Here is a 12,527-nt window from a genome sequence, read left to right as displayed (position 1 = left end):
ATTTTTTAAATATTGTTTAAAATTAAGTTTTTTTACTTTGAAATTCAAAGATTTATAATCCATATTTTTAAGATTTCAATATACTTTATATATTTTAAAGAATTTAACAGATATCTTGATGTATAAAAAGACAATAAATAGAAAATAAATAACTTGTTCGGGTAAGGAAACTCAAATTATTTTATTTTCATTATATAGTTATGATACGCTTCATATTTAAAGAATCCGTACACCTTGAATCCTTGTTTATAATATTTACTAAGTTAAGTAAAAATTTAGGGCTGACATTGAATCGAACCAACTCGAAAATAGTTTGAAACTCGGATAATGAACAAAATGAGCCGAATATCAGCTAAAAACTAAGTTGATTATATATGAGATGAATTATATTGTGTTTAAGAGTAAGTTTAAATATTTGTTCCAAATCTTAACGTTATCTTCTTTTTAATTTAACGATTTTAATTGATAATTTATATTCTCAAGAGAGAAAATTATGTAACGACCCGCTTTCCGGGAAACTTTCCAGAAGGTCACTCATCCCATAATTGCTCCACGCTTAACTGTGGAGTTCTTATGGAACGGGCTACCGAAAAGAAGATGCATCTTGTTGGTATAGGTAGTACCCATCAATCTTTATAAGCTTTTCCTTCAACCATGCAGTCTCATACGTGCGCGGCCTCAGGATCCCTCTCATTCCGATGTGGCGACCTTTCTTAGACGTATTTGACCTCGAGTGTTACATGCCGTGCAACCACCCCTCGCCTTCTTCGGCCTCGGGTGTTACAAATTATTTCTAAAAAAATTATACAAATAGAATCAACGCCGTATTAATTTCAATCTTATAAATTTTATTTTAGTTCTATAATTTTTATTTAAAAAAATATTAATTTAAAATGTCAAATATATATATATATATATATATATATATATATATATATATATATATATATATATATATATAATACACTTTAAAAAATTACTTTTAAGTCTGGGAAATAAGCGAGTTAAACCTAACAAGTTGAACTGGGATGTTCGTGAACTTATAACAAGTCGACTTTGAGTTGGAAAAAAAATTCATGATGAGCTTAATAGATATCCATAGCCACGCGTATCCGCGAAAAAAATCTATCACATATACGTTTTTTATGGTTTAATAGATTTCCACAGATAAAATAAATGGATATTTAATTATCGTTTAGTGACGGGCATGGATATTTATTAAATTTACATGATACATTTATTCAAAAAAAAATACACTTTTCAAGTCTATATAATAGAAGGAATGTTACTCTCCTATGATATTACGCTGTACAGAATGTAAGGTTAAATTCAACAACAATGACTTTTAACAACTATCAATATCATCTTTTAAGAGTTCCATGCATTGTTTTGGTATTAGTTTCATATAAGGAGACAAATTTTTCTTTTAATATCCCGGAGTTGTATATTTCATAAACAATTTACTATAATATTAATCGAAAACTTATTATGCTTTGTTATGTTAATAATGATATACTACATATTCAACAATAAAGTGAATATTTTATCGATTGAATAGCGATTATGTTGCTTGCAAACCATAGTTTAATGGACAGAATGGACAAAATCAAAATTATTAAGTTGAACGTAATTATCATAATTTGAATTTTAAATTTTTGTAAAATTATGAATCTATATTATTTTGATTCAGGATTGGTTACTGGTTCGAAGAATCCAACAACTGAGCTTGCCAAAGCATCCGACTTTATTGGGCCGCCAGGTACATGTTGTTTTGAGGATTGCAGTTCAAATTGTGGTCAAGACGGTAAGAACGTTGGATTTAAATCAGGTGGAACGTGTCTAGAAATAGCTATTGGAAAAAAATGTTGTTGTTATAAGTAATTAGACTAATACTTTTGCGATACTTGGTTGTGTTATTAAAATAAGGAATCAATAATATCTTTGAGTCATGAGTTTAATTGCTATGCACTCTCAGTGTAAAAAAAATTACATTATTATTATTATTATATCATAACCATTCATTCATAATAGTAATAAAAAAATTTAAAATAAAATTTAATATTTTTAACTTATAAACGATTGTGATTAACTGACAGTCTAAAACTTCTTTACCTTTTCAATGTATTTCAATTAAATTTTTGAGTAATTAAAGAAATGTAACTTAAAAGTTTAATTAATATGATTGAATTTAAAAACCATTAGTACTGTAAGTAATGTCTTTCATCAAACGGTTAGGCATTTTCAACATATTTAAATTTGTAGTTCAAAAATTTATCTTCCTTTTTATTATGTATGAATGAAAATTTGTCATTTTTTATCAAAGAATTATAATCCATATTTTCAAGCTTTCAACACACTTTATAGATTTTAAAGAAATTAATAGATATCTTGATGTATAAAAACATGATAAAATGGAAAATAAATAGCTGGTTTAGGTAGGAACTCAAATTATTTCATTCTCGTTTTGTACTATTATACGCTCCATATTTAAAAGAAATCGTACACCTTGAATCCTTGTTTATAATATTTAATCATATATATATATATATATATATATATATATATATATATATATATATATATATATATATATATATATATATATATATATATATATATATATATATATATATCCTAACTATTTTTTATTGAGAGAATACATATAGAAATATCTATTTAGTTAGAATGTAACTAGACGGCATCATGGTAAATAAAGTCTAGCTGAGGGGTATTTTGGTCTATGCACCTAATAATAAGACTTAAGGGGTTGTTTGGCTAAAGTCATTCTCTTGCTTTTGTAACAAAACAAAATTTGTAAAGGGAAAGAAGAAAGAAACGTGAAAAAAAAGAGGAAGGAGGAAGAGAACCATTGTCAAGCTCATCATCAACCTTGCATGCACCTTGATTCAGCCATTCTTATCACTCTTGCTTATGTTTTTTGCAGTCCTCTTCTCCAAACTTCAGGTGAGTCACATGTATAGAGACTTGGGGAGTTTTGTTGGTTTATGTCAATATGGGGGATTAAGGGTTTGAGAGTATATGTTCCATAATCCTTACTCATGCATGTTTTAGACTATATTGCAGTAGTAATTCGTGTATGTAATATTGTTATGTCTTATTACTCAATCAAGGATAGATGCATGAGGAGATTTGGAGTTTGGGAACCCTAAATGGGTTTCTGATTTTTCTGTGCGTAACAGAGTTTGCTGTAGCGAACGGGCAGCGAGTAGGTCTGGGAGTTGATTTGATTTATTTGTTGGAGCTCGCTACTACTCGCTGTAGTGAATCAGGGCTTTGCTGGCAGTTCGCTGTAGCGAACTTACCCGTGTTGAAGAAGTTTGGCTTCTGCTTGGGTATGCTGTAGCAAACTAGTCTAATGCAAAATTTGTATTTATTCCCTAATGAGTGCAGTTTTGTTTCGTGTCGCGAACGGAAAGCCTCTAATGACTTGTATGACATGTTGACATGTATTTTAAATGTATGAGACTACGATTTGATCATCATCCTACTTGAAAGCATGTATGCATGAGGAATGCAATTGTGGATTTTGTTATGATGTGATCATTGTTATTCTCGTTCGTTCCGGTTGAACGTTCGAAGACACTTTTCCTGTGTGGCCTGACTTTGTTATGGTATGCTTGAATCGGAGTGGGCCTATGCTATTAGGGGATAAATCGCATAGAACACTTAATACCGTTGCGACGTGCTTGTGAGGGTCGTAGGGGGCACCTCCACACTTGTGTTACACATCAGCATTCTCAGTATGTTCTACACTCCTGAGCTACCATTGCGATGTGCTTGTGAGGGCCGTAGGGGAGCACTTCCACACTTGCGTTACACATCAGCGTGCTTGGTATGATGGATAAGTAATGCCACGTAGGCAACATTACTTTCGATTCACCTCTAGTTATGCCATGTAGGCAAGATCACTAGGCTTTCGCCCGGCGGGCTCGTATTGTCAAGAAGGCGTATTTGCACTCGACGTAACTCATCTGCGTATGGATAATGATGGGGTAGGACGCCACTTAGGCAATGTCACGGTGATAACTCATCTCGGATGGATTCCATTTAGGAAGAGTATCTGATTAGTCTTGTGATGTGCTTGTGCAAGTCTCTTGATGCTACGTAATTGGTTACTCACCGAGGGTGTGGATTGCGTAGCCTAATTAGCGGGACGTAACTTGCTCCTGGATTCCTCGTACATGGCTGCGGGTTTGCATGTGGTGGTTTTGGCTATGTGCTTTTGTTGTAGCCTTATTGGATAGTTATGGGACTTCTAATGTTGGTGTACCCTTGTTTATACTTGTACCTAGATGTGAGATAACCCGAATTCTCGGGGAATCCGTTCGATCGCATGTTCCCTGTAGAAATGAGTGAACCCGTAGGATAGGGAGACTCACTGAGATTTAGTAATCTTCCCCCAATCCTCTTATTATTTTTTCAGGTGGTTCAAGGCAGGATCGTGGAAAGGGTAAGATGGCTTAGCTTCGAGATGGTGTTTCTTGACGATATGCTCTTTTATAGTTCATAACCTTTTGTAATATCATCTTTTGTATCATGGATATGTGTGTTAGCTGGAGATTTCAAATAATATTTATATTCTTCAAAGATATAGGTCTTGGAGGAAGAATGGCTTTGAATGGCTATTTTTGAGATTGTTATATATCATGAAGGTTCCTAAATCGAAGCTGGATTGGAATAGGTGACCTTCGAAACCTTAAGTAGCCTTCGAAACATAAAGGTCACAGAAACTTAAGGTATTTTGATATATTCTCATGAAGGACACGTTGCTGTGAGTCGAAGAAGGTTCGAGCGGGAAGATTTGAAATTTGAAAAGTTTCATTTGAATCAAGAAGGACATGTGGAGCCCCAGGAATTCGAAACGCATGCAAGCGAGCAACGTGGCATTTCGTTAGAGTAGGACCGTTAGGGTTGAATTAGTATAAGGGTCCTAGTGGTAGGATCCAAGGGTGTTCATATTGTACAAATCACTCAAAAATCACTCAAGTATCAAGCGTTAGAGAAAGAGTTTTTGCTGAGAAATGTACGTGTAACACCATTACCTTTTATATATATGTCTTTCCTTTACAAGAACGAAGTATTTTAACATTCCTTTATTTTCTCGTCGAATCTTTTACATTTACAGTTTAAATTCCTTTACATTTTTGTCGAAGTCATTCATGTTTATTATCTAACCAATTTCAATTTACTCTTTACAATTTATCTCGTTGCATTTTGTCTAGTTTTACTTTATAGTCATTCATAGATTGGGATCATCTCGTTACAGAAAACCAAAACTCAGAGAGTATGAATCGAATCACCATAAAAGATAACTTTTCGACACATGTCCTAGGATCAATCTAGTCGATCCTGCGAGTAACCAAAGTATATTCATAGTTTGGAGGTCTAGCGGTTGTTGATTGTCTTTGTTGTTATCATCAATGTTGTGTGATTGAGGGGAAGTGAGAGAGGTCTCATATCTAGGAGTTCTTATATAGAAATTGCATGTGTAGTAATTAGGTGAGAAGTTTATAAAACAAGAGGTTGTTTAGAACTTCAAACTAAACTATTATAGTGGATTTCCTTCCTGGCTTAGATGCCCCCCATATGTAGGTGACATTGTAGCGAACTGGGTTAACAACTTAACTAAGTTAATTACTTCTTGCAACTTGATGTTTAAATTGTTTATTGTTTTTCAACTATTACGATGTCTTAACATTATATGCGACATTCTGAAAGTCCTAACATTGTATACGGCATCTGTTTTGCAAAGTGCCAAAATTTCAATTGGCATCAGAGCAGGCACCCTGTTTTGTTTTTGGGGAAGCTCCTAAGAAAATATTTAATGGTGTATTTATTAAATTTTAAATAAAATATTTAATTTTTCATTCTTAATTATATTTATAACTACTAGAAATAGATATTTGAAGTCAAAAGAAAAGAAAATATTTTTAGCCAACACAAAATAGAGTTAAACTCTCAATTAACTATAATAAAAAACGATGATACATGATGAAATGTTGTTATACATATATTATGTTAAAAAAAATTGTATCTTAATTTAAAAATAATTTCAAAAAAAAATGGATACATAAATAATGATGCAACTTCAAGAGTTTCAGCACCATCAAAATTTTCCCATGCATCTCCACCAATGTCCCACATCTTAGTACTCCCTTCTTTGTATTCTTCACATTTTCTACCCAAAAGCCTCAATTTCGTATGCACATAAACCAAGTCTTCATCTCTTTTAGGGTTCAATTTGTTTCTTTATAAAGAGTGGATGAATGAATAGATACTCCAATTTCTTTCACAACAAGATGAAGAGGTAGGTTGCACAAAATATTTCAAGGCAAGCTTTTGAAGAAGAGGAGCGAGAGAACCATGCATAACTCACCAAGATTTGGGATCTAATACCCATCTATCTTCAATAGAATCAAAAGAATCAAAACTATTTGATTTTGATGAGAAATTAGTACATTCAATTTAACCATTTTTCTATCCTCAACCGCTGTAAACAATTTTCGAAAACAGTTATTCCTTTGTGTAGATATGTCTTCATCCTCATGTGGAGAAACTCTAATTGAATCCTCACGGAGGCATTCATCACTATAGTCCCTATAAATGAAGTAATTGTTAATACATAACTTATGAATTACAAAAGGATAAAAAATAAATAATAAAAAAGCTAATAAATTATTGGCAAATTTTACCTTGGATTTAGAGAGTGAGCCAAACATTGGAGAGGAGTACAACTCATAGTCCACCTATCAATTAGTATTGAATAGACAATATTATAAAATGGTGATATTGATGTACCATTTAAATCTTTCCCTTCATTCCTTTTTTTAATTTTTTAATGGTCATTATTTAATCCCCTATTTAATTCTTACCTTATCTTTTCACTTTTCAAAGATTCCAATAATCTTTTCAAAGAAATTTGGATACACCTTCGATACGTTTCGGCGTGTCGAAGCGTATCGGATACGATTCGACAAGAATTTTGAAGTAATCGTGCTTCATAGCCTTTTGATGATACAACATAAATTAAATGAGTCATTTTATGAGCCAATTGTAACATCGCAACCGCAATGGAAGCAATCACAATTCTAATGTGGAAACCCGATACTTGTAACACTGCAATACCATCATTTGCAATATTGAAACTCAAAGTGAATCGCACTGTCTTTTGGTTCAGTTTAGTACCTGAGATAGAAACAAATAACTTGTCAACCAAAACACTCAAGTATAAAGTATAATATATTGGCTATTCTGAAAGTAGAGACGTCGGAATGCAATATCGGCTTTTATGACTAATTTTACATGAACTTCTGATGTTATTGGCTAGTAGTTATCAAGATAAATATATATTCTCTAATCTAATGTAGACCAAATTCAGAAAGTATGTAATTTATATATAGAAAATGTTTTATGGTACTAAAATAATGAAAGGCGAAACGGACGAAGGTTATATACAAATTATAAAAGCATTAGAGACATTTAAGAAAATGCTGAAACATGAAGAGACTATGGTCATGATTTTGTATATGCTATCATCCTATGAATGGAACAAAGGAGGAACATCAAAGTATACTCACACCATAACAAAGTTGTTGCATAAAATTAACATTCTAAAAAATTGCTGGCATAACTTATCACTTAACTTCTATAGTAACTTACTTGGAATGAGTGGGAGGAAATAGACATACATTTGCAGCATAACATAAATGCATCCTTGTCCACATAGATATGGTATAGCGGAATAAATTTAGAGATGGTTAAAATCAAACAGTACCTACATTTTGAGCACAAAAAATGTAGATATTAAGATATGATATAACTCAAAGCTATTTCATTGAAAAGGAAAAAGAGTGTTTCTTCTAATAGTATAGTGACTGCTTATCAGATCCATAGCATCCTCTAGAAGACATCAAAATCATTAATCATTTTTTAGATAAACTACCATATATTTCTCAACTGCAATGAATAATGAACATAAACAAACTCGCCTGCTAAATTCCATGGTGGAAATTATTCATGTTTTTCTAAAAGCAGCCATAAACGAACTTACACGAGTACGTCCTAAAACTCTAATTCTGTAGAATTATCAAATCCTTGATATTTGTTTTGTGGACATTTTGGTTCTAAGACATAACCGATTGTTGCATTAACACCAAGAGTTCAAAAATAAGTGAAAATTTATAGTAACAGACAATCAATATCGTATCGGATGTTATGACATCCACTACTTAACAGATTATTACTTTTAGCAGTAAGTAAATAAAAACAGTAAATAACACAGAGAATTGTTTACCCAGTTCGGTGTACAAAACAACCAGTTTACACTCCTCACTTAAGACCTACCCAGTGCAATTTCAATCTAATACTAGACATGAGTTCCGACTCACTCCCCCTCAATCACAATAGTGATATCAAAAAAGTAAAAGTAAAATTAGACTGAAGACTCACTTGAAACAAATCTTGATATTGCTTAAAAGCTTCAATCAAGAGACACAACACTCGTGCTTAAAAGCTTAGAGTGACACAACCAATTACAACTCAAACACCTTATTCCAATATAGTCATCAAAGTGACAATTGCTTGGATTACAAGAAAATAGTAAGACACAAACACACGTAAAAACTCAGTTCACAAAACACAGAATTCTTCACTTCAAAATATCTGCATCTGAAAATAGGATTAGAAATCTTCTTATAAGCAGCATTTAGGCCTTGGGCCTTCCAAACATAAATTAGGGTTAACCAAGTTAACCTAATTTCCACATCATCAGAGTGTTAACTCATATGCTGTAGACGAGATCTTCTAGGGAAAACAATACAACACTAAAAATATAGTTTCCTAAAATGTAGCCTGAGATAAATAAGGAAACATAACAGCAAAACATAACAGCCACTGCTGTCAATTACTAATGTCATGACATCGAGCATGACATCCAACTAACTCCTATATTAGCTCAAATATACAAAACCTGCAGAACACTACACATAGCATGTCATGACATTAGTCAAGACATCATAACACACAAGAATGTTTTACGACAAAATGCAGCCAATATGAAAACATCTACAAACTCCCCCTTTGGCAAATTTTTGGCTAAAACAATCTGTCACCATATCAGAGATTCTTTGTAGCAGAAAAACACACATCACACAACCACACAGGCATGAAATAGCTAATACATCTACAAGAAATCATCAAGCATAGCTACCATTATACTACTACTACCAGAAAGCATACATAACTACACAACCAGCTACACAAAACAACTATACTACTGCACCACACAAACATACTGCTACCACACACAGAGCTACACTACCATTTGCAAAAAGACACTTCATTCAACTACTTCATTGGGAATACTAGTTGAAACATACATCATTTGTTCTGGGATGACACCACACACTACTCCCCCTTTTTGCCAGAAATGTTGCCAAAGAAACCTTGATATTCAAACAGTTACATGACATTATCAAAAGAAACAAAAATCATTAAAATCCATAAAAAATCACCATTATCAGCTGCTCTAGTCTTCAGATTCAGAGCCACCAGAGCTGTCTTCATCACCTTCTTCATCTGTGCCATTAGCTGGACTGGCCTCTTCTTTTTCCACCTCTTCATCATAATCACTTCCATCTTGCTGTTCATCTTTATCTTCTTGACCTCCTGTCTCTGCAACGCTAGCAAAATCATCATTTTCATCCATCTCTAGTGTGCTGATCATCTTCTCTATAGTCACCTTCCTAGCATCCAGTTCTTTGCAAGTCTCTCTGAGCATAGCAATGACTTTAGCTTTACTAGAAGATGAGCTACTTTTGGATGTCTCTGTAGAAGTCATAACAATGTCTGGGACATGTGTTCCTTGAAACAATTTATAGTGGAATGCCAACGAGCTTTCTCTCTTGCAGGCAGAGTCATTTTCATTGAGAATGCTGGGATACTAGTTCAAGATTATTCCACAAATAAGGGAAGGAAAGGCAATTGGACCCTTAACACTGAAACTGCATGCATGTTTCATCGTTTGGTAAAAAATATAAGTTCCATAATCAAACTTAGCCTTTGTTCCCACAGTGTACAGGAACTTTCCAAGGACAGTAGAGATAGTTGACTTGTGATTAGTAGGCACCCAGTTAGCAGCTCCTATCTTGTGAAGCATGGAATACTTGATGCTTAGCTTGCTAGCAGTTAATTTCCCTTTGAGGGGCCAGCTTTTCACTTGCTTAGCAGTAATCACCTGACACACTTTGTTATCAGAAACTTCCAGCTTAGGTTGAGCTTCATCTGACCTACCAAGAAAATTATTGATTATTGTTGAAGAGAATGTGACACACTTTCCTCTCACATACACCTTTTTAAAATCGTTGGATTTCCTATCTACACAGTCCTCTGACAAGTTTATTATAAACTCTTTAACCAACATCTCATAGCACTTGCAATCAAGGGCATTTTGAGATAATTCCCTCTCCATAGCCAATCTCTTTTGGTACACATACTTCCATTTGTTGACACTTGCAGGATAGTGGAAAGAGACATTATCTATAGGAACCTCTAGCACACTAGCAGCAAGCTTGCTAGTGGTAGGCTTCTTCAATGGAATGTCTTGGACATCCACTTCAACATCAGAATCTGATTCTTCAATAACTCTAGCCTTTCTCTTCTTGGGAACAACCTTGCTCCAAGATTTGGTAGGTCCAACAGAGGTGCTCTTAGGCACAACCTTACTCTTTCTAGGACCAGTGGAGGTACTCTTGGACACAACTTTACTTCTGATGGGTCCAGTTGAGGTACTCTTTGGAACTTTTCTCTTGGGAGGACTCTGATCAATAACTTTCTTACCCTTCCTTGTCATGAGTCGTTTGGCTATGCTAGGGTTCACATTTGTAATCAGTTCATTATCAGAGTAATTATCAAGATCAACAACATTTTTACCTGAATCAACATTATGACCATCCTCAGTGTTGTAAGTGACATCCTGAGTAACATCAACAACTTCATCATTTCTTTGAACACCAGGATTCTCAGTGTTGTTAGTGACATCCTGAGCAACATCAGCAGGTTCATCATTCTTTTCTTCGTCATTCATCTGAACATCCTCATCAGATATGCTTACATCATCATTCTTTCCATGCACCTCATCAGCATCCATACCCACATCTTCATCTTCTTGAACAACATTTGGTTTAGGGTTCAGAGTGGAGTCAGGAATCACAGTTTGGAGAGGTACAAAAATCCCAGGAACTTGACGATGTTCATCCAAGATTCTAGTGACTATCTTAGCAATAGCCTGATGAGCATATTGTGATCCTTCCTTCGTCAGGTTCTCAAGATCAATAGAAGACGAGGGGTTAGAGGTCTTACCACGTACAACTTCTTTTGGTCTTCTTGCATGTGGAGAGGGAGACTTCTTCACACGAAGATCTTCAGCGGACACCATTCTTAGAGGAGCAACTTCAAGAACTTCATTAAGGTTGACACTTGTGAAAAGCCATTTCTTTTTTTCTGTTGAATTAAGTTCTATCTTATGTTTTATATTTTGCAAGACTAAACTCATTTCCATTATATATATATATATATATATATATATATATATATATATATATATATATATATATATATATATATATATATATATATATATATATATATATATATATATATATATATATATATATATATATATATATATATATATATATATACTTGGGAAATGTATTATTTAAGGTTATTATATTTGTAATAAATATTATGCATTGTATTTGATAAATAAATATATTAATTTAAGCAAACGTTGATCCAAAATGTTGTCATCAAATGTTAGTAATATTATTTTAACTATTACCATTAAAACTTATTTTCTATATTTAAAATTTCCTATATTATTGCAAATATAATAAAATTTCCATTATTTGTTATAAATATAATAAAATTTCCATTATTTAAAATATAATAAAATTTCCTTATATTTAAAATGTTATTAACATATATTAAAATTTCCTTTATTTGTTATAAATAATTTACATTATATTTGACTAAATAAAATATATAAATTTAAGCAAACGTTGATTCAAAATGTTGTCATCAAATGTTAGTAATATTATTTTACATATTACTATTTTCTATATTTAATTTTTTTTATATTATTGCAAAAACCCAAATTCCACTAATTTTACCTTATATTTTATTTATTTTTATAAGACTAAAATAGTTTATGTACATAATATTTGACCAAAGAAAATATGTCAATTTAAGCGAATAATGACTCAACAAGATGTAATCAAATGTTAATAGTATGATTTTTTTCTCACTATATGCCAATTATCATTGAATCAACTAACAATTACTGTTAATAATACTATATAAACTAATATAATTGTAACTTATTTCTCTATTTAACGCTACGTATATTTATTATAAAAATAAAAGCATTGATTTATCAATAATTAATTTTTAGTTACAACGATCTGGAATACAAGAAAAGAGATAATTATAATTTGAAATAAAAGGTA

At 32.5% G+C, this 12,527-nt stretch overlaps 1 protein-coding gene across 1 annotated transcript; it reads right to left on the bottom strand.

Moving 5' to 3' along the window:
* Positions 1-9,961: 9,961 nt before the first annotated feature.
* LOC131622521 (uncharacterized) lies at positions 9,962-11,572 on the bottom strand. Its single transcript, XM_058893554.1, has one exon. It carries the CDS (start codon positions 11,570-11,572, stop codon positions 9,962-9,964), a length of 1,611 nt encoding a protein of 536 aa, XP_058749537.1.
* Positions 11,573-12,527: the final 955 nt, after the last annotated feature.

The sequence above is a fragment of the Vicia villosa genome, unplaced genomic scaffold (genome assembly GCF_029867415.1).
Source record: "Vicia villosa cultivar HV-30 ecotype Madison, WI unplaced genomic scaffold, Vvil1.0 ctg.000032F_1_1_1, whole genome shotgun sequence".
In the NCBI taxonomy this organism is placed as follows: domain Eukaryota; kingdom Viridiplantae; phylum Streptophyta; class Magnoliopsida; order Fabales; family Fabaceae; genus Vicia; species Vicia villosa.
This window is presented reverse-complemented; position numbering and strand designations above follow the sequence as displayed.

Bases quoted from the DNA above. Each gene is read 5' to 3' on its own strand.
- LOC131622521 (XM_058893554.1), bottom strand. From the start codon at position 11,572: ATGAGTTTAGTCTTGCAAAATATAAAACATAAGATAGAACTTAATTCA.